Source organism: Conger conger, chromosome 6, assembly GCF_963514075.1.
Source record: "Conger conger chromosome 6, fConCon1.1, whole genome shotgun sequence".
NCBI classification, from domain to species: domain Eukaryota; kingdom Metazoa; phylum Chordata; class Actinopteri; order Anguilliformes; family Congridae; genus Conger; species Conger conger.
Window position 1 is genome coordinate 16248585 of NC_083765.1, and position 26139 is coordinate 16274723.

General features: G+C 40.6%; 1 protein-coding gene across 2 annotated transcripts in view; it reads right to left on the minus strand.

Annotated features, from left to right (window-relative positions):
* Positions 1-6806: 6806 nt before the first annotated feature.
* Positions 6807-26139, minus strand: part of LOC133130735 (synaptic vesicle glycoprotein 2B-like) — a 28768-nt gene continuing 9435 nt past the window's right edge. The window contains exons 2-13 of one of the 2 annotated variants that reach the window (XM_061245540.1): positions 17346-18114; positions 13326-13506; positions 12487-12638; positions 12240-12373; positions 11940-12029; positions 11420-11530; positions 11220-11308; positions 10679-10843; positions 10052-10185; positions 9736-9936; positions 9036-9195; positions 6807-8553 (exon numbers count right to left, since the gene is read on the minus strand). In XM_061245540.1, coding sequence (XP_061101524.1) covers positions 8370-8553; positions 9036-9195; positions 9736-9936; positions 10052-10185; positions 10679-10843; positions 11220-11308; positions 11420-11530; positions 11940-12029; positions 12240-12373; positions 12487-12638; positions 13326-13506; positions 17346-17832 — 2088 coding nt within the window. In that variant the 5' untranslated portion in view covers positions 17833-18114 and the 3' untranslated portion in view covers positions 6807-8369. The remainder of the gene's footprint in view (positions 8554-9035; positions 9196-9735; positions 9937-10051; positions 10186-10678; positions 10844-11219; positions 11309-11419; positions 11531-11939; positions 12030-12239; positions 12374-12486; positions 12639-13325; positions 13507-17345; positions 18115-26139) is intronic. The other variant, XM_061245541.1, reaches the window with a different exon arrangement.

The following is a 26139-nucleotide window of genomic DNA, read 5'->3' on the forward strand; positions in this document are numbered from 1 at the left end:
CTGTCCCCTCTGTTGGACATCTCCATTTAGTTCAGACTCCATTAGCCTGGGGCTAAGGGGGCAGGTGGCCCAGAGTGCATCTGTGGTCAGTGGAGGGGAGGGGGGGGGGGGCTTAGACTGAGCACCAGGAGAAGAGGGGAGGGGCCAGGAGCAGTGCCTGTAACCGTGGCTGCACACACTGTACACAGCGGCCGATCCCCTTGCATAGCTTCACCGTCTGCAGCCTGACCGCAAGCCTCCTGCCTGCAGACTCGACCGCAGGCAGTCAACAAGGCTACGCTCGGCATTATCTTGTATGACACGCCGATCGATAATGATGCACACTGCCATGTGGCACCGCAGAAATGTAACGGGTACATACCTGTCACCGTAAACAAACAAGAGGGCTTCAAAAGCCTGTGGCCTCCTGTTATCACTTTCTGAGGTGTTTAAAGTGCACTCCCCAATGTTACTGTAAAATAGTAAACCCTGCCAAACACTTTCTCTCTCTCCCTCTCTCTCTCTCACTCCCTCTCACAAACATACACATGCAACCATGCTCAACCACACACAATAAACTCAAATGCAACTTCAGATTTAGACTACTTGAATATGTCTCATCCGATGGCATGAGTGAAAAAAGAAAATTTGACGAAAACACAGTAGATGCTGTTCCACAACTCAACTGTAATCCTCCACAGAGAATGAGGGCAGTCTTCTAGGGTAGAAATGGTAAAATGGCAAACGGCAGGCATTTATGTAGCGCCTTTATCCAAATTGATGCTTCTCCATTCACCCATTCATGCACACACTCACGGCGATTGGCTGCCATGCAAGGCCCCGACCAGCTCGTCAGGAGCATTTGGGGGTTAGGTGTCTTGCTCAGGGACATTTAGACACAGCCCGGGCGGGGGATCGAACCAGCAACCCTCCGACTGCCAGACAACTGCTCTTACTGCCTGAGCCATGTCGCCCTGGTAGAACAGTGCAAACAAGTCACTCTCCTAGGCCTTCAGTCTCACCCATCCCCCCAATGTACGCAAACACACACACACACACACACATTCACATACACACACACACACACACGCATACGCACACCAACATACACACACATTCACATACACACACACACACTCACACACACACACACACACACACACACACACACACACACTGTTTACACACTGTCATCAATCTCTCCTCTTTCCAGGATGGGCAGGGAAGTGTAGAGATTATTCCCTCAGCAGGATGTATTCAAAGCACCTCCTGACACAAACCAGAGAACAACAGGAATGTGTCGAGGTGAAGAAGGATGATCCAAAAAGCTCTCAACACTGCTATCTACTGGCTTTTGTTACACATTACAGCTTTATTACTTTTAAAACCTGCATTCTGTCAACTTCTGTTTAAATTGTGGTGTTAACTGTTTGATTTTTAAATATGTATTTTTACAGTTTTTTACAATCGTTTTCACACTTGTCTCAATACCATGTCCTCTTTTTCAAAACTCTTCACACAGTGTGCTTTTGAAACATGCACCTGAGCACATCAGTTAACCTTTGGTGCAAAATGCACCAAAACACGTAATATTTCACCCAAAAGTGACTCCCGTGCTGCCGTAATTATAGCATATGCTTTCTCCCATAAGACTACTTTGTCACTCAATGTTCAATGAACTACAAAACACAAACAACTTGGAGCATTGCTAAATAAATATATTATGTGTTTCCCTTTCCTCTATTTTTGCATCCACAAATATTTCAAGCCAAGCAGCTAAAGAAACTTTTGATCTGTTGGTTTGCCTCTCACAATAGATGGCATGACTGAGTGTGGTAAATTACAATAAACTGTAAATGAACGAATGTTTTACTATATTGCAAACCCAGAATAACAATTTTTACTGTGTAATGTAAAACAATATATGATAAAGAAACAAATCACAAAAGCAACAGTATTCCTCAGAGGGTTTACAGTATTTTGACGTTTGTTCTCACAGTGCAATATACTGTAATTCAGAAAAGAATACAATACAATCAATTACTAAAAATACATTACAATCAATAACAATCAGTAATTCGCACCTATACCTATCAGTATCAAAAGTCTACTGTTGGCCTGGCCCATCCATGCTGTCCTATGGAATTTGACCATAGATTTTCATCAACATCACTCCGAATGTTATCTCTTGCTATACACTGAGGAAAACATATTTTTCCGTGCCTTATCCAGCCCTGGATGTGTTCCACTGTTATGTCATACACCCAGCAGTATTGCATCTAGAAGTGACATCTGTTCATGTGGGTGGTGGTCCTAAACCTTCACATATACCTTCATAAACTTCATATTCAATATATCACAGGGCCAGTCCCGACTACTCCTTTGTAATCACTTCACATGCTCTTTACTTCTTACTTTTCTGTGAGTGATTTTGATCTTTATGTGTGTGAGATATGTGTGTATATGTGTGTATGTATAAGCTACTGGATGCCTAAAATTTCCCTCGGGATGAATAAAGTATCTATCTATCTATCTATCTATCTATCTATCTATATTGGTACCTGAGGTCCTTGACACCCTCAGAAGTTCCTGTCAAAGGGGACAGTGTACAACTGTTTCATTCTGATCTGATGTTTCTGTAGCACTCTTGAAATGGTTGTAGTGCTTACACTGTCAATGTTTGGAAATATGTTCTTGTCTGCGATTATGTTGTTGCGTATTTCTCTTAGCCTGATGCTGTTGTTGACAATGACCATCCCAACTATTGTAACCTCCTGTTGAGGCATAAACATTATTCCCCTTCCCCCTGTGTGACTGTGTGAGGTAGCTGCTGGGTCCTGTAGTGAGTCAAAGACAAATGTGCTCTGATACATCTGCTTTTTCTGGAGACTTCTCAAATCACAGTACTGCTTTGTTGTACGTCGCTCTGGATAAGAGCGTCTGCTAAATGCCACGTAATGTAATGTAATGGAATGTAATGTAATATACACATCAATTCCTTCAGTCAGAATGTTGTAAATACTGTATAGTACCTGTTGGTTTCCCTGAAAATCACTCAATATTGAAGCCACTGTGGATCTAGGCAAGTTTGGTTGAACCCTCTACCCGCTTCCCTCAGGGACAGACCATGATTTACCACATGATCACTGACTGTGGCTCTGATTTCATCAGACACAACTGTTCTTGCTCTTCCACGATGTCTTCTTCCTCTACTTCTGGCTGCATCCATTTTCCCCACCAAGGCTAAAGAATGCAAATGCAAATCCAAAGGTGGCCCCTTTTGTATATGTGGTAACGGTGCACAAACAAAAAAGACCTGGGTAGGTTGTTCACTGAAATGACAGCAAGGTGTTTCAGCAGTAATAGTGGAAAAATCTCTTCAGTGACAACTACATCTATATTTACCCTTGCTACATGCCCATTTCAATGCAAGTATGATCACTTTTGTATAGATCGTAACAAGGCTGCAAACAAAAACTTTCTGCTCAAATCTGAATGATCTGTCTTACCAAAATGCAGCATATTTCCTTCCACAATGATCAGAATTTTATTGGGTTCTGAACTGAAAGTTAACTGTTTTGAACAGAGTATCTAAATGTCTGCTAAATTTGCTGTATTTGTACTAACTTTTGCCTTTAGTATGAAAGCAATGCAAAAATATCCACAGTTTAGTTCACATAGTCTAATGATATGGTGAATGTGTTAAGTGTTTTGAAAAAGTGGACATGGCGTTGAGACAAGTGTGAAAACGATTGTAAAAAACGGTAATTGCATCCTTTCGAACATTCTAGCACATTCTCAACTTTGTGATGAAATTTTCATTTCTCAATTGTTGATTGTGAATAAAATAACCACTGAATAACCCTTTGAGTAACCACTTCAAATGATATGCTATAGTCTATATATTTTGTAAATGGTCTCTTGGTTGATTAGTAATAATAGGATGTGTTCAGTGATATCTGTTTGCCCGAGTGACAGCATGACCTTAATGCTGTAAGGCATTTAATTTCAGAGGACCATGAAGACATGAAGGCTTTTTAAATGTGTGTGTGCGTGTGTGTGTGTGTGTGCGTGTGTGTGTGAGAGAGAGAGAGAGAGAGAGAGAGAGAGAGATGTGTAGTGAAGCAGAATCCCAGTTCTGAGTGAACGAGATGAAACCACTTAACAAATTAGCAGCCATGCCCGATTCTCACACGCGCAGAGGGACGGCTAAAAGGCCTGCGTGTCTGGCAGGCCTCAGAAACTGTGTTCGGGGACATGGAAGGAATGGCCAAAGAGGCTGAACAGGCCCAACTGGGGGTCTCAGAGCAGGGGTTTACATGCAAGTGTATGTGGCTGTGGGTAGGGGTGTATATGTCTATAAGTATAGCTGTGGGTAGGCATGTATGTGTATGTGTATGTGAGTGTGGCTGTGGGTAGGTGTGTATGTGAATGTGAGTGTGGCTGTGGGTAGGTGTGTATGTGTATGTGAGTGTGGCTGTGGGTAGGCATGTATGTGTATATGAGTGTGGCTGTGGGTAGGTGTGTATGTGTATGTGAGTGTGGCTGTGGGTAGGGGTGTATGTGTATGTGAGTGTGGCTGTGGGTAGGTGTGTATGTGTATGTGAGTGTGGCTGTGGGTAGGGGTGTATGTGTATGTGAGTGTGGCTGTGGGTAGGGGTGTATGTGTATGTGAGTGTGGCTGTGGGTAGGTGTGTATGTGTATGTGAGTGTGGCTGTGGGTAGGGGTGTATGTGTATGTGAGTGTGGCTGTGGGTAGAGGTGTATGTGTATGTTAGTGTGGCTGTGGGTAGGGGTGTATGTGTATGTGAGTGTGGCTGTGGGTAGGGGTGTATGTGTATGTGAGTGTGGCTGTGGGTAGGGGGAAGGGGGATAATAGTGTAAGGTAGTATGACTGCTGTCCAATGAATCCAACACCACCAAGGTCATTTATTATCACAGCATTCATGTTGTTAGGGCTGAACTGGGATCACTGACTGAACCAAGGCAGTATCCCCACCGACATAGTGCACCCCACCACCCAGGAATGGCATTCTGTTTCCAGAACATATCCATTATCTCATCTCCTCAAATGATGGCATCATCCTCCCACTCAACCCTTCCCTAGGTGAGTGACAGGGGCGGAAATGGTAACAAGTGAAAAAGAATGCAATTAAAGATATCTTATGGCTACACGTGCAGTCCCTATGAAATTGCCGCTAATGAAATATTCATAAAACTGAAAAATCCATATCGGCAGCATACCATCGGTGAGTGGTGCCACGTATCTCAGCGGCAGGGGACCGGGACTGCTTGTAATGAACGATACCGATGAAATTGATCAAATCCCATGTTCTTATAGCATGTTCCACAGTGGATTAGCACCACTAATAAATGTTTAATTACAGAGTGGAGTTTGGAAGCACGTTTTCTCTGGCTTTGGCTCTCCCTGATGTTTGCTCTCAGACGCAGTATGACAGCCGTGATAGATCCTCTCTCTAACTACAGCCCCGCCAGCACAGCCCACACATCATTAGCCACCCGTCTGTCAGGAGCAGAACAGGTTTGAGCCAGGGCAGTGAGCGCTCTCTCCACGCCCGTCTAGCCTGTGCTTCTCACCCAGTTACTGCAGGCTCCGTGGGCACCAGCACAGATATGGGACTGCCATCAGGCCTTCAGAGTGTGTCAGAGAGGGGTGTGAGAAGCTATGCACGGGGAACGTTACATTTCAGTGCTCTTCTGCAGAAAAGGCTTGATAAATATGTTTGCGTCTCATGACCTGAGAAATAAATACAAGTCCACTACTACGAACAGGCATACACACTCAGTCACAAACAAACAAGTGCTAAATGTGTACACAAAAATGTGCACATGCACACACACCCACACACACACGTTCCAGAGAAGACACAGCACAGACCAACTGTACTACCCACCTACACAGAAGAGGTACAGTATGTGTGGAGTCCATTCGAGCCGTCTGCTGAAGAGTAGTACATGCACATCGTTTAGACCTGCCTGTGCATGGGGACTGCATGCACATCTGGCTAACAGGAAGGTCAGAGGGGAATCCCCTGGGCAGTGGGCAGGACTGACAAGGCCAGTTTGTGGCAGTTCAATAACTGCCACTCTGGGGCCCCTGAGCCCTGTTGGACTGGCTCCTGTCCGCATACAGCTACTTCCCAGCATTTCTCCCCCATTAGCCATCTCAGACAGGGTCACTGCGGCCTCTACAGCCCTCAGCAGGAGAGGGACAGGGGCCACAGGAGCACCACAATCCTGACCACCTCCACCGGGAGCTGCCACACAGGGGAAAATACCTCTAATCTCTTGTTCCAGAGTGCATCTGGATATCTTTGTTATGTTTCATTGAATCTAATAGTTTGAATAGTTCATGAGCTAGATGTTTCTGTTAAGTTGTGTTTTATAAACAAGGGCAGTGCTGATTGTACATTTTCATTCTATTTTTGATGGCAAAACGTAATCTTCAGGCTTCATCTTGTGCCTTTGCTTATTCATACATGTGTAAGATAATTCCTGATCTCACACTTATGTATTTTCCTGATGTATTTTCTGGTGGGTAAGGATGCTTGTGTTGACTGGTGGAATTATATTTACAGAGGGCAGTGTCTCCCTCTGGTGGTACAATTCATCAATTCATGCATCTTTTTCTGCTTCTGTCTTTTCCTTACTACTTGTCTGTGAAGAGGATACACTAAAACGGACAGAGGACAAACAATGCAGCTACCATTAATTTCTGGATTATTTAATTCCATAAAATACTTAACTGCTGCCTTAAATAAAGAATTGTCTGTCCATGTTCCAATAATTACTCAAAAGCCTTCAAGTGTATTGATAGAATTTTATTTTTACCATCACACAACAAAACCAGAAAAAAAGAAAATGAAAGAAACAGTTTCCATTACAGTCTTTTTAAAATAAAATATAAAAACAATACAGTTTTATGGCCATAATTTAACACCATAAATGAAACACTAATTGACTAACTTAAAACACATTTAAAACCTAAGACTGTTCTTACTATCATAGTACAATTCAAACAGATGGCTCCAGGAAAGCTTGAGTGATTTCTTAGTGTCTGCATACACACTGCTGGTCTGGACCGTAGCAGTCAGATAAGGCCAACATTCTGTGGCTTGATTCACATCACACTACATACTGAATGCATGCATTCAGAGAGGAACTCCTGTCCTTGGTGATCACATGAGATATTTTGATTGTTTTGTGGAACTCAAAGTACAAATCTAAAGGGAATGATACCTCAACAAAAGCTATGCTTCTGCTAAAGCAAAGACAAATAATACAATTATTTTCAACTTTGGATTTAAATATATTAGTTTCAATAATACTGTATTTGCTGTCCTTCAATGAACTGTAACACTGAACATTAATGAGTCATACTCAGCTATGAAGCAACATTACATGATCACTATGAACTATGGCAGTTTCTGTGATAGAAACAATTTTTATAATAACATTTACAGTGGAATGAAACTTGTATTTTCTTTTGAAAATGAAGGGACTCTTCAAGACTCAAGACTGTCCAGTAACTGCTCATCACAAGCACCAGATGAATGGATCCTTTACTAAAATGATTGTACATTTATGCTGCCAGTGGCTACAATTCAATTTGAACATATGTATTTACAGCGAGACATACAGTAATCACCATTCAGAGTACCTTTTTTGTTGTTAATTTCATTTCAAACATTTAAAAGGACACAAATATTGTTTGCATCATCAACACACATGCATCTCAATCAGCAGCTTTTTAAAGCTTTATAGGAGCTTTATAGGAGCTTTTAAAAAAAAGACTGTATAATGCTATATCTCATTTTCAATGCAATGAATGTAGTGTGAAAATGTAAAAATATATAATCCTTATGTTTCGATTTCTGTTTAGTATATGTATGCCGTGACACAGAGTTACTGAAATAAATTACAAAGGGAAAGAAAACATAAACCTTCACATTGCTGTGTCAAGGTTAGAAAAACAACATAACAACATGAACAAACTAAAAATAGTACAGGAGAGTTTAAAACAGTATAACTATTTAAGAAATGCTACAATATTCTGTGGAAAAAAGTTGTGAAATTGAATCACTTCTCATTGAGGAAATGCTTTCAAGATACAACCATTGTGTGCACACGGTGGCTGCACACGTTCTAGTGAAGTATTCAATACAACCATATGATATGAGGCCTAATAAATATTAACAAAAATAACGGGGCACTAGCTAAATATAATGCTACTAGGTAATGGAAAATTTCCACCCCCTTGATGTCTGGAAACAGCATGTCTGCCATTTTGTCAGTCTTTCTCTCAACTTTGCTCAATCCGCTGTACTGTACTTGTGTAGTACCTAGACCTTTGACCTGTGTTTGACCTTTCACAGGAGGAGTTTCTCACGTGTTTCGGGCAACTTGAGGGCCAGCAGCCCCCCACACACCAGTGCAGAGAAGGACATGAGAATGGGGATGACCTTAGTGATGCCCACGAACGCGGCGAAGATTGAGCTGCTCAAAATGGCGGCGAGCTTGCACAGGCCATTCAGGACCCCGAACGCCGTAGCTCTGCAAAAAGACAACACTCACAGATGAGTTATGCATAACCACTCTGGGATTAATACCCTAAAGGCTTATAAAAAGAGACATTGGAGGAGCTATTATCCCTGGGTAATTGTAAATGCCTTGTTTATAACACTGTGGGAGAAGAGCGTAGCATTGTAGGCTACTGAATCCTGAAGGTCTGTATTAAATTGAAATAGCACAGGTCAGCTGCTATCTTGGTTAGGTCTTCCTTGAAAAAGAAAATTCTTTGATTAATTGAAATTTGTTTCAGTTTTCATTGTTTGTTATATAGTATTTAAAAGAACAAACAAGTTAAAGCGATTATTGATAATGGACATGTATTCCCTTATTTAGCCTGCTTAATTGAGCGGAGCTTATATTATATAACTTGCATATAATATTGGCTCATTGGCTCAAATTAGAGGGGCGATTTAGCAGACAGAGCAGTGTTTCCCCTGCCTCGTGGGCATGATCTGCACCATTACCTTTTAGATGTTGGGTACAGCTCAACTGTGATAACTTCAATGCCATTCCAGGCTGCCACACTGGTGCCACAGAAGAGGCACTGCCAAGCGATGATGGCGGCCTGGCTGAAACTCAGGAACAAGAAGAAAGTGCAGCCAGCCGAGATGAGCATGGACCCACCTGCAGGGAGAAGATGACGTCTTCACTGATTCAGTATCTGCTTCAGGACTATTTCAAACATTAACGTTTGACCTCCAATTTGAATAGGAAAGGCATCATTCAGTATACTACAGACTAAATGTGTAGAAAGAAAATTATATTTAGGCCTATGTGCAGTGAAATATTTCTAAAGGCTTTTTCAGACAAACTGGGAGCCCAACAGAGGTACATAAACATATATTTTCCAACTTTTAATTCTGTGCAGGTGGTACAGGTCTGCTTGGTGATTTTTTTATATACATTGCTGCACTCTCAAAAAGATCTTATGGTTGTGCCACAAAACTTTTTTACATTTGCTTGAAGTTAGGTTTTCATAATAGCGCAGTTATTAATGCATTTGATGTCATTCCCTACCTCGACATCAATGGCAGGCACTGACCAAGAAATCAAACCAGCAACCTTGTAGCTACATTACAAGGCCACTTTTCAAGCACACCAAATTTCAACATTCCAAGGCAGAAAAATGATAAGACGTTCGTTACCTTCTACTTCTTTACTCACCAATCATATTGATCCTTCCAATTTTGTCCATAAAAAGGGCTGATATGATGTTGCCTGGCAACACAGCCAGACTTCCCAGAAAGCTGACTAGGTATATCAGGATATCGTTTTCCTCTTGAAAGTTTAGATGACAGCCCTTTTTGGGATGCAGGAATGTGGCATTCTCCAGTATACAGTCAATAAACTTCTCCTCCCACAAGTCTGTAAATGGTATTTAAAATAACACTTAAAACACAAACACAACCTTACAGATGACATCATGTCATGTTAACGTTGTTGGAAAATGAAACAGCTTGCAACTTCCAATATGTCTTACCTGTGTTGTAGAAGACAGTGTTTTTGATAGTGCAGTTCTCAAAGAACGTCTGAGTCGAACTGATGCCCTCAAAGTAACAATTTTCAAACAGTGAATCCTCAAACTTGACAGATTTAATCTCTATGTTGATGAACCTAGTGATGAAATAGAAAACCGAAATCCACAGCCGTTACTAAAAAGCTTTACAAGTATACAGTGCAGTTTGTAAGTATTTAAACAGTGACAGAAAAAAGAGTATGCAAAAGAGTCTGTGCATGCTCACCCATAACACATTATCTGCATATCTGATGTATACCAATACTTTCTATGACAGATTCTATTTATTTTAGTCAAAAAGTATCCATAATGCATTCATTCACATCTATTTCAAATCCGAATAATATGAAAACTAACCATAATTACATTTTTACGCGCAAAGGAATATAGTTTCATCACCAGCAGAAAATATTTAAGTTTCTCTTTCTTTAAAGTAGCAAAAGATAATTCGCATTTATCAATTAGCTCTAAGATACTGCACATTAGTCGATGAGGCAACATAAAAGACGGCACTTCATTCATGTAAATGTATATATTGCATTTACATCTTAGGTCTTATAAGTAAAGTAATTGATGAGTTGTGTCCCATACTTGTCATTGATGTACTCCCCCTCTTTGTGGACCTGGTTCTCCAAAGAGAAGTTAAAGTGGAAGTTCTCCACCTTCTCTCTGTGGAACAGTTTCACCTTCGACTCGTACTCTTCAAACTGCAGGTACTTTATCATGTCAGGGAACCACACTGACAGACCATAGTAACTGAAAAACAAAGTATTAAATGTCACAAGTTTACATTGTATTTGTGTGTTTATGTTTACATTTACTGTTACCCTGGCATATGCTGCTCTGCAATAAAATTACAATGAGTAATTAGCTTGAGTGAAATTATTGAGTTTGTCCTCCGTGTTTTTATTTAGCCACAGTTTATGATAAATAAAAGGTGTTCCATTGTATGTCATCACCTGGAGTCTGTGTCATGACCTGGAAACTGCTATAGCACCCTATTGCCTTCATGGAGTGAACATTTCTATAGCTTAATCATGGAAGTTACCGAAGCGCAGCTACAAAAAATTAATGCATTTAGGTATGTCACTGGTTGTTGTACAGTATCTAACATTTAAAATGAGCTGTTTACCTGAAGGCCATTGTAAACCATATGATGGCCATAAACAGGCCAGTCAGACGCAGGTCAGCAGAGGCAAGGGACATTACATTCTGCATCACCTGCATGGGAGATGTAACATCATGATGTTACACACATACGCACATTACTGTTGCCGCAAAGTTTAATCTCCTGTCTTAAGCTTTTTGTCATTGTGGAGATCCCTAGCATACCTGCTTGACCAAAGTCATTGTCCTGACCATCCAGCGCTGAAAAGCAGTTCCAGTGGAGCTTTGAATCTCAATGAACTCATCCTCTTGCTTTGGTGTCTTTATTTGAGAGACCTGAGTACAGAAAATAATAATGTATTCCAATTTTAACCCAAATATCACCCGAATTTGGAATGCTAATTGAAACTCTAGTCCGACCCCATCACTGCAGGTTTGAGAATACAGAGTGCTGACATATTTCAATGGATGACCAGATGAGCTGCTATTGAGCAATCAGTCAGAGAAACCATGCCAAACGAAACCCTCCATCCATGAACAACTTGGTGCCCCATTTTCCATCATTGAGTTCTCAAATATCGACTGCAGAGGCACCGTGCACTTTTGATCCAGAACTGCAGATGCACCAATGTCAATGTAGGAGCCCGCAATCTGATGGTTTTCTATTGTTCTAGTTCATAAGGCTGCAGAGTGGAATGTACAGCAAAGTGCAGGTTTGAAGCCAATGAAGCACAGGTTCACTCACTGTGAATACTCTCTCTGGCTCTCCCTTCGCCCGCCAGTTAGTGTCATGTACCTTCTTCAAGATCATCCAGGCTTCATCATGTTTCGCATTCTGAAAAACATGAGCATGTAAACTATTATGAACACAGTTTATAATAGTCATGAATGAGTCATGAAGGAATACATAGACTGCAGTATTCTCAATATCAATATTGGAACATCTTCAATTGAAATAGAATGAAGCATATATTTCCTGTAATCCAGACTTTAATGAGAATACTGAGGGATTCAGATTCTGTTTCTCAGTAAATATTCACGGTACCTCCAGGAGGAAGCGAGGACTCTCTGGCATGAACATCAGGCCCACGAGGGAGCCGATGGCTGGCAGAGCACAGACCAGCACAAACACTCGCCAACTGTGGAACTGGAACTCACTGCCCATGCTGAAGCCCCAGCCTGGAGGATACAACGCACTTATTCACTGAGGGATTCAAATAAGCAGGTATGACAACGTGATTAGTCTCAGTGGGTGACCACCGGTGAGATCTGTAATATCTTTTGAGGTATACCATAGTGTGGGATGATGCCCCAGGCAGTGAATGAAGCATAAAGTCCTCCCATCATCCAGAACATGCACAGCCAGCTCAGGTGTTCCCCCCTCTTGTCCATGGTAAGGAACTCAGAATAGAAGGTGTAGACAATAGGAACGGAGCCTCCAATACTGAGAGGAACACACAGTCACAAATGTTCTGTCTCACACAGACACAGCTCAAGAGCAACAGGGAATAATGACATGAAGCACTGGCACTACCCTGCATTTTGGCTTGTATGGATTCCTAAATAGATCGTTATTGTTGTCCGATAACAGCTGTATACCTGGGCATTACACAGTCCAAAGGGAATTTTTCCAAAGTCTAATTATCCAAACTGCATTCTTTTATGATGGCAGTAAGCTGAAAGTTTCACACAAAGGAGAAAGGTGGAATTCCATGGAGGATACGATGTCATTTTCATTATTCACTATTGTCATTTTAACCAAAGAAGAAATACTTCTATGACTGTACAGCTATGACTGAATTGCTGATGTGGGGTTTGTCCTCATTCAAAGTAGACAATTGGGAAAGTATATTGTGTTGGGGATCTGAAACTATCACTTTTTTGCTGCCAAACGGCTATGGGCTCTATAATGTTATGTTTATTATACTGTCTTTCCATCTGCACTTTGATGGAACTACGTTTCTATTAGGTAAAAACCTTATACTGAACATTACTATATGTTGTGTTGATGGGTGGTGGCTTAATATAATGTATGGACTTACACAGGCAAAGCTTATGTCTGTCTTATATCGTATATTTGCTGAGAAAATGTCCCTCTAAGGCCCTAGCGAATGCAATGCTGTTTTCTCACCCAAAACCAGAACATAATCTGAAGAAGAGGAAGAAGCCATAGCCCTGGGCGAAGGACGAGAGGAAGGCAAAGACGCAGTGGATGGCCAGTGCAGTGACCAGACACTGCCGACGTCCAATCTTGTCTGCCAGACCGCCCCACACAAAAGCCCCCACCATCATTCCGACATACACTATCAATCCTGCAATCGAAAGAAAGAAGAAGAAGGCTGTCAGGACACTGAACAAGATCATTATCGTGTTGGCAGTGGCCACATAGAAAGTACATTTCACTATATTGTTCAGTATCAGCAAACCATGCACTTGATGCAGTACACTCTTTGCCCTCATTCTGCATAGATTTAATAAACTCACTGTACAGTACCTACTCCCAAATGGGAAATTGATCTGGATAAGCGTGTCTGAATGAGGAATATCTTTGAAAACTAACAGTCCCACATTAAAATAACAGCCCATCCAGTTAATTCCCAATGATTTAATGTGTCAGGGAATGTTATTTGAATGATATTTGCTTACTCTTTACAGTCTAAACACAAGTAGTAATTTGTGTTACGGGACCAGTTGAAACTGTTGCATATCAAGCTTGTGTCCACTAGGGGACTCTCTCACCCCTATGTCTCAGGGATTTGTAAGAACATCTTTATTCATGATGTTCTCAGATTGAGCTGTTTATATGCATAGAATTCCCATTGACATTTACCCATGAAAGTGAAAGCGATGTGCTTCAAAAACTCCCTAGAAAAGATGAAGGATCTAGCACAGAGGATCTAGCACAGAGGTTTTATCTTGGCATTTGAAAAGAATTGCATGCAACAGAGCAAAAACTTCACACAGTTTCACACAAGAATATGACATAAAATATTGTACTATTTGCTTTTGTAGAGAGATTGCTTCTCCGGCATATGGTCAGCATTTGAAAAAATTTAATTTGAGTTTATCCATCTTTCTAAAATGTATTTCAATCTCAATTCATTATTAAATGCTAGGTCTGCTAAAATACTTGGTAAGAGGCTGAAAATTATGTTTTAGTGATCATGTTATACTCTTTTAAAAGGATTGTTTTGATTTCAGAATTTTGTAGAACAGTAGTTGTCCATGAGATAATTTATCCTTGAAGAACTGCTGGCCAAAGTCAGTGCACTTTCTATTATGAAGTTGCCCAAGAAGAATGTTACATTCTGCATAACTAGAGTACAGAGCACAGCTACAGAGTCAAAAGAGCCCATGGGCCTTTCTGCCTGTCTTCACTGGCCTGCAGAGCACCATGGGTTTGCTGTGAATTTCATGGACCCTCTCTCCCATCCTGTTTGTTTTTACTACAGGGCCCTAATTACAGCATGGATAAGCAGCTTAACAGGCCCATGTGGCCATGGTACAAACCTCACTCTGGATTACTCCACTAATAAGGTCTGCCCGTATACTAGCCAGTATTACTTACAATTTACCTTGGCTTTTCTAAAATAGGTTACATATTATTGAAGGTAATGCCATTCTTCCCTGTTAAATTACTGTCAGGCTTTGTGCCTCTTTACCCTATGCTTCATGTCGAAGAGCACCTAATCGCAAAGCTGTCCTGTGTAATTTACATCTACAGTTGCAGTCTGTGGACTGAACTTCACTTGCATGTCTACACAAAGATCTGTAATGCCTATGCACATACCTTGCTCCTTCTTTTGAGTAAACCTTTTGGATTACTCATTACAGGTGAATAGTACAGGCATTGCATCACCTTTTTATTTACAAAGAATGGTCAGGAACAATAAAACATTTTCTTCAGTAAAGCACCATTTGTCAAAAAGGGGTGAGTCATTTGTAAAAAAAAAATAAATAAAATAAAAAGTACCCTTAATTCACTTAACCAACACAACTATATGACTACAGCCATGATGATTTGGTGAAGTATATTATTTGATGTTTTTCAGAGTTAAACATATGCATATATGCATGTATGGCCCACCAACATTTTAATATTTTAAGTCAGAAATCTTTTGTTTTGGAGACACGTACAAGCAGTCTTCCATTATATTACAGGGACCAGTGGTTTTATTGTTCAAAGTTAAGTTCTTGAGACGTAGCTGAAGTCTGTGGCTGAGAGCCCATGAGATTAAGTGCCAAGCAGCATTTTCTGTAAAAGCTGATCTGGATGTGTGACAAGTAGAAGTGAAGCAGCAGGTTTACATTTCCAAAACGCAAGGTCAGGAGTGAGGCTATCGATTACAAAGCCACCTGCTGACTCAGAATTCTGCAGACCCAAAAAGCAACAAAAGAGGACAAAAAAATTCTCTTTGAGTGAGACTGGTGACCTGATAGTGTCATAGTAAAAATATCCTTCAGAATATGAGATATTTTGACAATATCAGATATTTTCCATTTCCCTTTGAGTTGTGCAGCAGTAGCTAAATCCAGTTCTTTAACTACAAAGAAACTCTCTCTCAAGAACAACTCATGTTGGAATCATCTACTACAGTGTTTGCTTTGAATATTCTGATTTTTATTTTGCTGTTGGTACTTAAATAAATGAATACAGTAGATGCCACAGTGATTAGAATAAGACCACAAGCAGGGTTATACAAAAATATGATAAATAAATTAAGCAAGGGCTCAAACAGAGTGAGAGAGTGGGATTGAATGTTTTAAATTAAATTATTATTTCGAAGGATGTTTTTTTTAAGTGAGATCCTTTCCTAGTCAGTGAGACCATTCACTCTAGTAGTTGATCTGTTTTCACTCTATAGACTGAGAATAAATGAGAAAAGCAGAGGTTCCCCTGTGCTGCTTTCGCCCATGCCGTGAAAAGTTGGACTGCTGAGCGGTCACACTCTCCTTGATTAGTAGCATGCATCAGCCGTCATTATGCTACAAAACCCCTTCAGGTTTCGTAGTCAATCCCTCCCCCGCCTTACTAAGCAGGAATATATTGATGTGAAGTGGAATGAGCAAGGCAGCCAGATTAATTGTGCCATCGACCGCACCATTAACTAATTTGCCAAGGCACATTTTTCATTTACAGGCTTACTCAAGTACCTACTGGGCAAAAGTTTATTTCCGGTAGCAGCTATGCCTCAACCATTTAATTTGACAGCCCACTTGACTTTGTGGGCAAAATACACAAGTATGCATATGGCAGAACTAGTATTTATGGAAAATACCATAACATTTATGAGCTGCAAATAGGCATGTTTTTTATACCTGATTTGCTCCATTTAGGCCACACTTTGTTTACTCAAATACCTGTACCTTAATTATAGCTTTCTTTAGTCAATGTAATTGAAGAAGACACAGTCAGACACAATCATTATTCTTTGTCTCAACGTAATCCATTCTCACCTCCTTAGAGCATTTGATCTGCTTAAAAGGTCAAATTAATGAAGCCTAGTAAAGCACTGACAAAGATGAAATAATGGCTTTAGAAATAGTTTGGTTATTGCATTCATGTAATTGTCTCTGTTCCATGTCTCATTTAGCTGTAGGTCCTAGTTTGTCACTTGGTCTATTGTCTTATTCCAAGTTATTTATAAACTGCGTCTTATTTGTTTCATTATGCCTGCATATACAGTGATACAAAAGTGCTTGACTGTGTACAGTTTCTCAAGTGAAACAACTGGAAAATCTGGCCACACTAACTGTTTTTTTAGTTTTTTTTCATTCCAGTAGGAATTTTGATTAACTGATGCTGTTGTTAACATGGCTTATGATTTACAAATACACTACCAGACAGATTAACTTCTCAGTAGTTAGTTAACTACTACATTAGTTAATACCATTATTATTGTAGAGTGTTACCAATACAATATTTAAAATCTTGGTTCATTTCTCAGGTAAATAGTTTAAATAGAATGTAAGTCACAATGAAAAGAAAAAAAAATTATCTGAGGCTATTGGTTTGTTTCACATCCCTTTGGCACAGCTGTAACTTATGGTAGCCTACTCCAAGCAAACCATTACCCATTAAAGATTATCTGTTGCTACAGAACAGTCAAAATGGTGACTAATATTTTGCTTCAATGTACTCATGACTTACCCAGCATGCCTTTTTTGGAATTGGAAAGGCACATGTCCTTCTCCGCGCTGGGCAGCACAAAGCCCACCACGTAGCATTCCACCCCGTCGGCCATTAGCGCCAGCCCAATCACCACGAAAAGCGTCCACTGGAAGCGGCCATGACCGCAGTCCTCCATGATGCCCTCGTACTGGTCCGCCAGCTCCTCCTCCTCCCGGATGCCAGAGGCGGCCGCCCGGGCCTTCTCCCTGGCTGCCGCTGCCGCCGCCCGCCTGGCGGCCTTGACCTCGTCAGGGTGGGGGATGCCCTGGTACTCTCCCTCATACATCTGGTCTTCCTCATCATGCCCTTCGGTCGCATCGCTGGCTGCGTCCTCTTCCTGAGGGGGGTAGTCTGTCTGGTAGCCATAACCGTCCTGCCCTCCTTCCCCGTAAGTGGAGTAGGTGTTGTCTCCGACTACATCAGTGCCTTGCTGCTGGTACACATTATTTTGGTATGGGTCATCCATCCTTGCAGAGAGAGAAAGACCAGGGAAGCACTGTTGCCGTTATATCCTGGTATCGCTGTTGGCTATATGGGCATAATCCTTTTCAGCCTCTATTCTTGGGTGCTTAGTGGCCGTGTCTGAGTTATTTCACTCCAAACACTGATTGAAACGTAGAAAACACTTGTTATCCTTGACAGAAAATTTGGTGTCTTTTTTCAAGCTTTCCTCCAGTCTTAGATAAGGCTTGGATTACTGGAACAAATACCTCCGTCACACATCCCTGCACAAGGCCACATGCTGAACCTGAAAGAGAATGAACACTGTTAACATGTGAATATGCACCTTAAATAAAGTGTGTCACTTCTTTATGAAATTTCTTTATCACAATCAAATTGATCTCCACATGACAAACTTTTCGTATCATTCTTCAAACAATAAGAATAAGATGTTAAGTTTCCCTTTATAGTTATAAAGCCACAGGAGCTCAGTAACTTTCAGTTTCATTTTATAATCACTTTCTCTCTCTTAGTCTATTAAATGTTAAGCAGCAGACTGCTTTAGATTCTGCAATATTCATTCTCAGCGTTTACTCAGCAATACTTTTAATAGTTTGGCAAATAGCTTGTATCTAGCTGTTTGCTTTCTACAATGCTGTGGCCTTCTTTTCAATTTGCATGGCTATTTCCATGTATTAATAAGTTTATTGATAAGACTGCCCCAAGATGACCTCACAAAAGCCACAAAGACAGAAATATGTATATAGAATGAGGTGCAAAAATTTGGGCACCCCTGGTTTAAATGTTTGTTACAATTAATCTGTATATGATCGAAAGCAAACCTGAACTCTTAATGGTAGGGTTAAACATGAGATTGCTTTATATATATAAAAATGATAAAAAAATGGAAAGGGCCCTATTAAAAAAGGGCCCTGTACAAAAGTTTGGGAACCCTTTTGAATTACTCTTTGTCCATCCCTAAAAATGTACTTTTTAAATGATTACCTAAGGCCCAGACCCAGGTGATTTACTCGTCACATGAGTCAGGTTAGTACAATTCTAAGTAGAATGGCCTGATACCTGGTGAGAAATCACACATCACTGCAAAAGAGCTGCAAAAAAGAGTGCCAAACACAGGTCTAGCTCTTCACAGGACAACAATTTTAAACAACAAATACCTACATGGCAGAGTTGTGAGAAAGAACGACTTAATTAAGTGTCTGAAGTTTGCAAAAGAAAACATTGAGAAGCCTGAAGCCTTTTGGAACATTGTGCTTTAATCTGACGAAACCAAAACATTTGGGCCACCACCAAAGAAGGTATGTTTGAAGAAAAAAGATAGAAACACCTCGCCAACTGTGAAGCATGGACGTGGATCCATTATGTTTTTGGGCTGTGTGGCAGGCCTTTTTTATTTTTTATTATTTTCTTTTATTCTGTAAAATCTTTTATCAAAAGTCATCTTTGTTTAAAATTTTAAGAAATATGTCATGTTTAACGTTGTACCGTTTAGAGGTGAGGTTCACTTCTGTTCTAATTATTTCAGAAACTGCTGATCTCCTGAGATTTTCACACACAACAGTCTCTAGAGTTTGCAGAGAATGGTGCGAAAAACAAATAACATCCAGTGAGCAGCAGTTCTGTGGGCAGAAACGTGTTGTTAATGAGAGAGGTGAGAGGAGAAGGACTGGTTGTAGCTGACAGGAAGGTGACAGTAACATAAATAATTACAGCAGCATTGCTTATGAAACCTCAATATGGCCTAGAAAGTGACTGGATGCATTTTGCACCTTTATCTTTTGCTTGTAAATATTCATCGATCAGTAAATCAGATGAAAAAGGAAATTCTGGGAATTTGGAGCTCAGAGATAACGATAGAAAGGTATCCATTCAAGGTGCCCTGGTAACACAGCTAGTAAAGGCATCAAGTTTTGGACAGAGCTGACCAGTCCAAATTAGGTCGAAATGTTGTTGAATCATTTGGTGGCTAGTAATGGGGACAAAATTGGCTGCTTAGTCAATGGTTAGTCAACTGGGCTGGTCTCTCCTTCTCATTGATCTCCAAGGACAGCTATTGGTAATATGCGAGCCGTACCAACAGTATAATAACCAAAATAGCACTCTCCTCCAAGCGTGTTATGTTGCCTAGTAACTAATCACAGTCACAACAAACCATGTGAAAAAATAAGTTGTTAGCATTGATAGCATCAGAGGAAGCAAGCAGTTGTCTTCACAATACAGGATTCTGGTGGATGATATCGATGAAAGCGACATTTGACAATTTTGGGAATTGGCTGTGAAAAATTTAGGAGAAAACAGAAGATCCCAAAAATATATGGTTGGTAGCAGAATTATTCCCTGGTGCTGATATGAAAAACCTCTTCATTTGTCTTGATTTAATTATTTGCACCATACATGATCACAGTTATTATACCTGTCTGATTATTAGTGTGCTTTCTAAAACAGGCTGTTACTGCTTTGTAAAGCATACTGTGATGAAGCATGCCTGACAGTGATTTCTTCAACATCCCAGATTAAGAAATCAATTTTCCAGCCATTTAATTGGATCAGAGAAACCCAGACAAATCTGTCCTCTGATCCTTCACATAATAGAGCACTTTACATCTTTATTGCTCAGAGCACAGATGAATCCAGATTTCCCTGCTTTTATCCAAAGCCTATATCAAAATCTCTCATAATGCTGCAAAGTTAATTTGTCCCACTCATGGTTATGCTGTCTGTCACTTTATAATGGACTTCAGGGCTGCCCCATGTGCTACTGAACACAGACATGGTGTGATAATCATAAATTCAATATTAATAATGTGATTCACAGGCTAATATTATTGGAAAGGCTGTGACTTCCATTAATTAGAAGCAGGATAATGCTCAAACATAAAACATCAAACAAGATTTTCCCATGGGAAGCTTGGTCTTCTACTAGAGGGCTGCATTTGAAACGATAAGTGAAGTAGACAGCAACGGAGGGATTTTTTTGTGTGGCAAAGCTATACATTTGCTGCTAATTACACTTAAAGGTACAATAGGTTATTTCGGACCCCTAACGGTCAAGAGAGGAATTGCAACAACAAACGACACTTTTTAAGCTTCCCACCGTCTACAAATTTTAACACATAATATAAAGCGTTATTATACAGTTCAGTGCACTCGTGCACTGTTTTGGAAAACTGACAGTGACAAGCACAACAGAGCCTGCCGTCTTTTCGTAGTGTTCTTGTAAGTAAATGTTCAGCGAACAGGTGTTTTTATGAAATTTTGACTTTGGTGTGCTACACAACACTATTTATATTTTTTGTATCTTTGATGTTTTCACTTTAGCTAACCAACTATTTTGTGAGCAAACAAGTTATTTGGCTACATAACTAGGTGGCTATATAACTGAGATATGATAGTCCACCACAAACGATGCAACTGTAACTTACAGTTTGTGAGAAATAAAGGTTTAGCAAAACATGGATGATTGAACAAGGAATGTGCACCTGCCCAAATTGCACTCAGACAAGCGATCACTGAAACTCTGTATACTATCTAGTTACACAACAATACCAGTTTGCTATCAGTAAACTTACTAGTTACCTTCCCATATTTACAAATATCCTCTTGAAGCACAACGCTTGCGCAATTGCTATTATTTTCGTATTGCCTATATTTTACCCCAAGTGGATATTTGTAAATTTGTCAAGCTAAGTACAGCTAATTTGCTTGTTGCTACTGATAACAAACTGGCATGGTTTTATAATTAGATATGTAGACATCGCTTGGATAATAAGCAATAATCTACAGAGTTTCAGTGATCACTTGTCTGGAGTGCAATTTGGGCAGCTACACAAACAATCAGAATAAGCCCCCAGGCTCTGGCAGTTAGAACCGATTTTCAACCAATGAGCTTGAATTGTTGTACAGCTGAACAATGTTTTCATACAGAGTAACGGCCTGACAAATGTACTGTCACGTTTCAGGTCTGTTTTGCCTTGTTTTATGTTTATTCATTTTGTCTTAGTCTCGTATTGTCTTATCATGTATTATGTTAGTCTAGGTTCGTCATGTTGTTTAGTTTATTTCTTGTTACGATTTATTTTCCCCTAGTTATGTTTCGTTACGATTATATTACCTTGTTATGTTGAGTGGTTATCATCTTAGTTTCGTTTTGTGTTATGTTTTGATTTATGTTTATTGTTACGTAGACTGGTTACTGTTTAAACATACACTTTTACATGTCTTTCCGCAAACCTTGCGTTCCGCCTTTTCTCTCTCTCTCTTTCTGTCATTGACACCCTAATTGTTTCCATTTGTCTATTTACTAAAACTACTAACGCTAGATTGGGTAGAACTAACAAACTAATCATGTGTTCATGTTACCTTATGTTTCTCGTGCATGTCATTTACTAATTTACTAATGCTAGGGCAGGATAGGTTTATTACTAACGATTACTAATTACCTTGTCATCCATCGCACCTGTTTTCTATTTCCTTGCTGCGCTCGAACTAATTGTCTACACCTGTCTACGCCTGCATTTATATCCCAGTCGTGCTACTGTTCACTGTGAAATTGTCTGCCTCTTGTTTTCAACGCAACGCTTGAGCATTACTGTTATTGATTACACGTTACGATCCAAGCCTGTTTACCGACCACTGATTATTGATTTCTGTTTTGTTGACCATCGTTTGTTTTTGACCACGTCTTCGCCTACCGTTTTTGTACCTTTGCCTCACTGATTGTTTCATGGTTTCGACTTCCGCATCGCCCTTGACTACAACTCTGCCTGCCGTCCGCCTGTACTTCTGCCCCGCTGACGGCTCTCCTGCTACCGGACCTTCCTGCACGTCTACCGACTACGAGTTCGCCTCTTCCCTCGGCATCGTGCTTTTTGTTTGTTTACTGTTTAAGATAAGATAAGATAAGATAAGATACACGTTTATTGAACCCCGTGGGGTAATTTGTCCTCTGCATTTGACCCATCCTAGTTACCTGGGAGCAGTGGGCAGCCACAGTGCAGCGCCCGGGGAGCAATGTGGGGTTAAGGGCCTTGCTCAAGGGCCCAACGGCTGTGTGGATCATTTTTATTGTGGCTCAACCGGGATTCGAACCACTGATGTTGTGGCTCCCAGTCATGTACCTTAACCACTACGCTACAAGCCGCCCCAAGTGAATGGTGTGTGAATGGTGTTTGTTTGGCTGGATCTTCGTGTATGGACTTTGCTTGTGTTGACCACTCTCCTGGGATTCGTCCTGAATAAAGCCCTGACGGGACTTTATCTACTCATTGTTTCTGAGTCGTGCATTTTGGGTCCAACCCCCACGCACCCGTCTCATGTACACTTTGAAACCCTAATTTAGGGACTATAAACACAGGCAGAGGGTGAGTCAACATGTCAATTAGCCTTTTTCAGTGGTCTTTTATTTATGTATTAATGTTTTAACACAAAAATCTTACCTATTGTACCTTTAATTTAATGCCTTTTCACTCGTTCCTTTCTGTTGGGTCAAATGTCTCATGTATTTGCAATACATGATATGGACACCAGCAGATACGTGTCATAGTTGTAATAGTAGGTGTACAAGCAGTATAATCTGTAGTTGTGATGATAGTAATGGAAGTCATAAAGGTAATAAATTGTAATCATTAGTACTCTCAGCACCACTATTCCAGCATGATTATATTTACTGAATTGTGAATCCGAGCTTAATGTGCCTGTTTCTGGAATGCGAGTCAGGGCATATGCTGTAAAATTCTTCCAAGTGTGATTTCCTTCTGGCTGATGACTAAGAATTCCCATCACACATACTCTACACCTCAGTCTCACTCACTTCCCAGACTGCTCCGCACAATATGTTCTTAGTACATTATTGAGTCTGAATCTCAAGCTTCATAGTTAAATTGGTCAAATTCATTGAACTCTCCAATCAGCCTAACCTGCATGTCTTTGGACTGTGGGAGGAAACCGGAGTATCCGGAGGAAACCACACAAACACGGGGAGAACATGCAAACTCCTCACAAAGAGGCCCCGGCCGACCGGGATTCGAATGCAGGCGGTGCTACCCACTGAACCATCCGTGCCGCCTGGAATCTTTTCCGATTAGTCCAAATTTGTAGATCACGTTATCATCATCACGCCGCTAGTAGCCTACCAAATAAAACACAATGAGGGATTTTATAGCATCCTTTGACCTTCTCTGGGATTTGGAAAGGAGTAGGAACTAAAAAAATTCAACTAAGGCAGCAGTTACGGATCAAAATACCAGCAAGACCACCAAACTCCGGCAAAGCAAATTATGTGTTTTTGGCTGTTGATCAGTAGACTAGTTTATGAGTACTGGCATTGAAATAGCATTGAATTATCTCTCCCTTTAAACTTCATATTTCCATATTGCTGATGTCTTTGCTTACCAAATCTGTAACATGAAATAGCATAACGGTAGCCAAACCTGTTTTGCCACCCACATGTTACAAAATAAGGAACTGTTGTCGCTAAAGCAATGGCATCTTAAAATAGGTTACACAGATGGAACCGTGAGTTTTAAAACTTTCAAATGGTACGTCCTGTTACCATCGCGATTGAAAATTGCACTGTGAAAAAAGGAATGAATGCAAAAAACCCACACCAGCCCAGCCCTGGGTGAGACTTAAGGGGTTACGGTGAGAATGAGGAATTCCCAGGTGCATACTGGGAGATTTGTTTAAATCATTCTGCATCTATAGCCACTTGGGTAATACATACTGTAGGAAGATCTTATATAGCAAAAGGGTGTCTGTAAGTCGAGGCCCTTCCTTAGAAGTTGGGACCATTTAGCCACACAAACACACTGTATGCTTACGGGGGGCCCTGTTTTACTACGCGAGCGATCATGGAGGCTGTTTTCAAATTCATTGGAAATGCATGGAGGGAGTAAAGCAGAGCGGGTAGTGTAAACAGTTCCCGGAACAAACCTACAGTTGGGTTTCCAAGCACAGTAGGGGAGTCTGCCAGTGCACGTCTGCTTCAGCTATTGTACAGCACATTTGGAACAGGAGAGTAATTGCATTTCACTTGACTGTTAATTCAGCACAATGCACATCAAATGGAGAGCTGTCAAGCAGCACATCTGACTATTAGATGATATCCTGGTTAATTAGTTTGCAACCATTTAATCGCAGCTCCCTGAACTATTCCCATGTGAAGTTAGTATGATTGCTGGCCAGCACACACTAGTCACTCGGAAGGCCAAGGTGAACTACGTAGAATTACATATATACAATCCGACACGACAGTACTTTCTCACAGTGCTCCATTTTGGGCTACGTTTACGGACATTTTTGTATATGTTTTCCCTGGAGTTACATTGAAAGAACCAGGTGAATAGAGGTGCCCTTTGAGAGGCTGGAGATTACATAAGGCCACTTTGTCTGACCTTTTCATGGTGCTTTCCACTACGGCATATTAGGTTCTGCAAAGGTTCAGTACTAATGAACAGGGAGACCACCCTGAAAAATGCTATTTAGCAAAGGACAAGTGTATTCTTCAGACTGGCTTTGGAAACACCAAAAGCTCATTGTTTTAAATGAACCATGACAGAAGGTATGTAGAGGAACAAAACAGTGCCACACACCTCGAATAAATGTGATTTCATGCACCCTGAGTCTATTTTCAAATTGTGAAAATGGCGTCAAGACCAATTGTGAGTGAATCAATCACAACACAAGTGATGACCTGGCCGACCGACTGGGGCTTGTGTTATTAAACAGGCCCTGCCTCCAAGGCCATGCCTGGTGTCAAAACAGATCAATTAGACCTCAGTAAAGACAACCACAAAACACAAGAGGATTCTGTTGAACTGAGATGGTCCTGCTTTTTTATGTATATAAAAAAAAAACTACATTGCTATTTTAAAATAATGACTATTGCATGGGTCCCACAGATGCACATGTATTGCCAATGTGCTCATACTCTCAGATATGAGGGCCAGTTACTATGTGAGGAGTGTTTAATCACACAGGTCTGAGGATCTCTGTAGAAGAATGACAAATATGTCCACAATATGGCACAGTGACTGCAAGGGGGCTGCATACCAAGCTGAAAGTTCCCAGGATGCAAAAAGGAAGCTTTTCACAGGACATTCCAGGAAAGTTAGGGTAACTATTCCCAAGATATGTGTCCGCTTTGCATGCAGTCATTTGTATGTTATTTTTACATGACAAAAAATTTTTTTTTCGGGGAGTGCTCTTTTGATGATTATCCCACAGCCAAACTGGAATTTGAAGCTGGGTACATAATAAAAGGTTATAAGTTCAAATCAAGCTCGCTCTTGAGTAAGGTGCCTACTGAAACTAT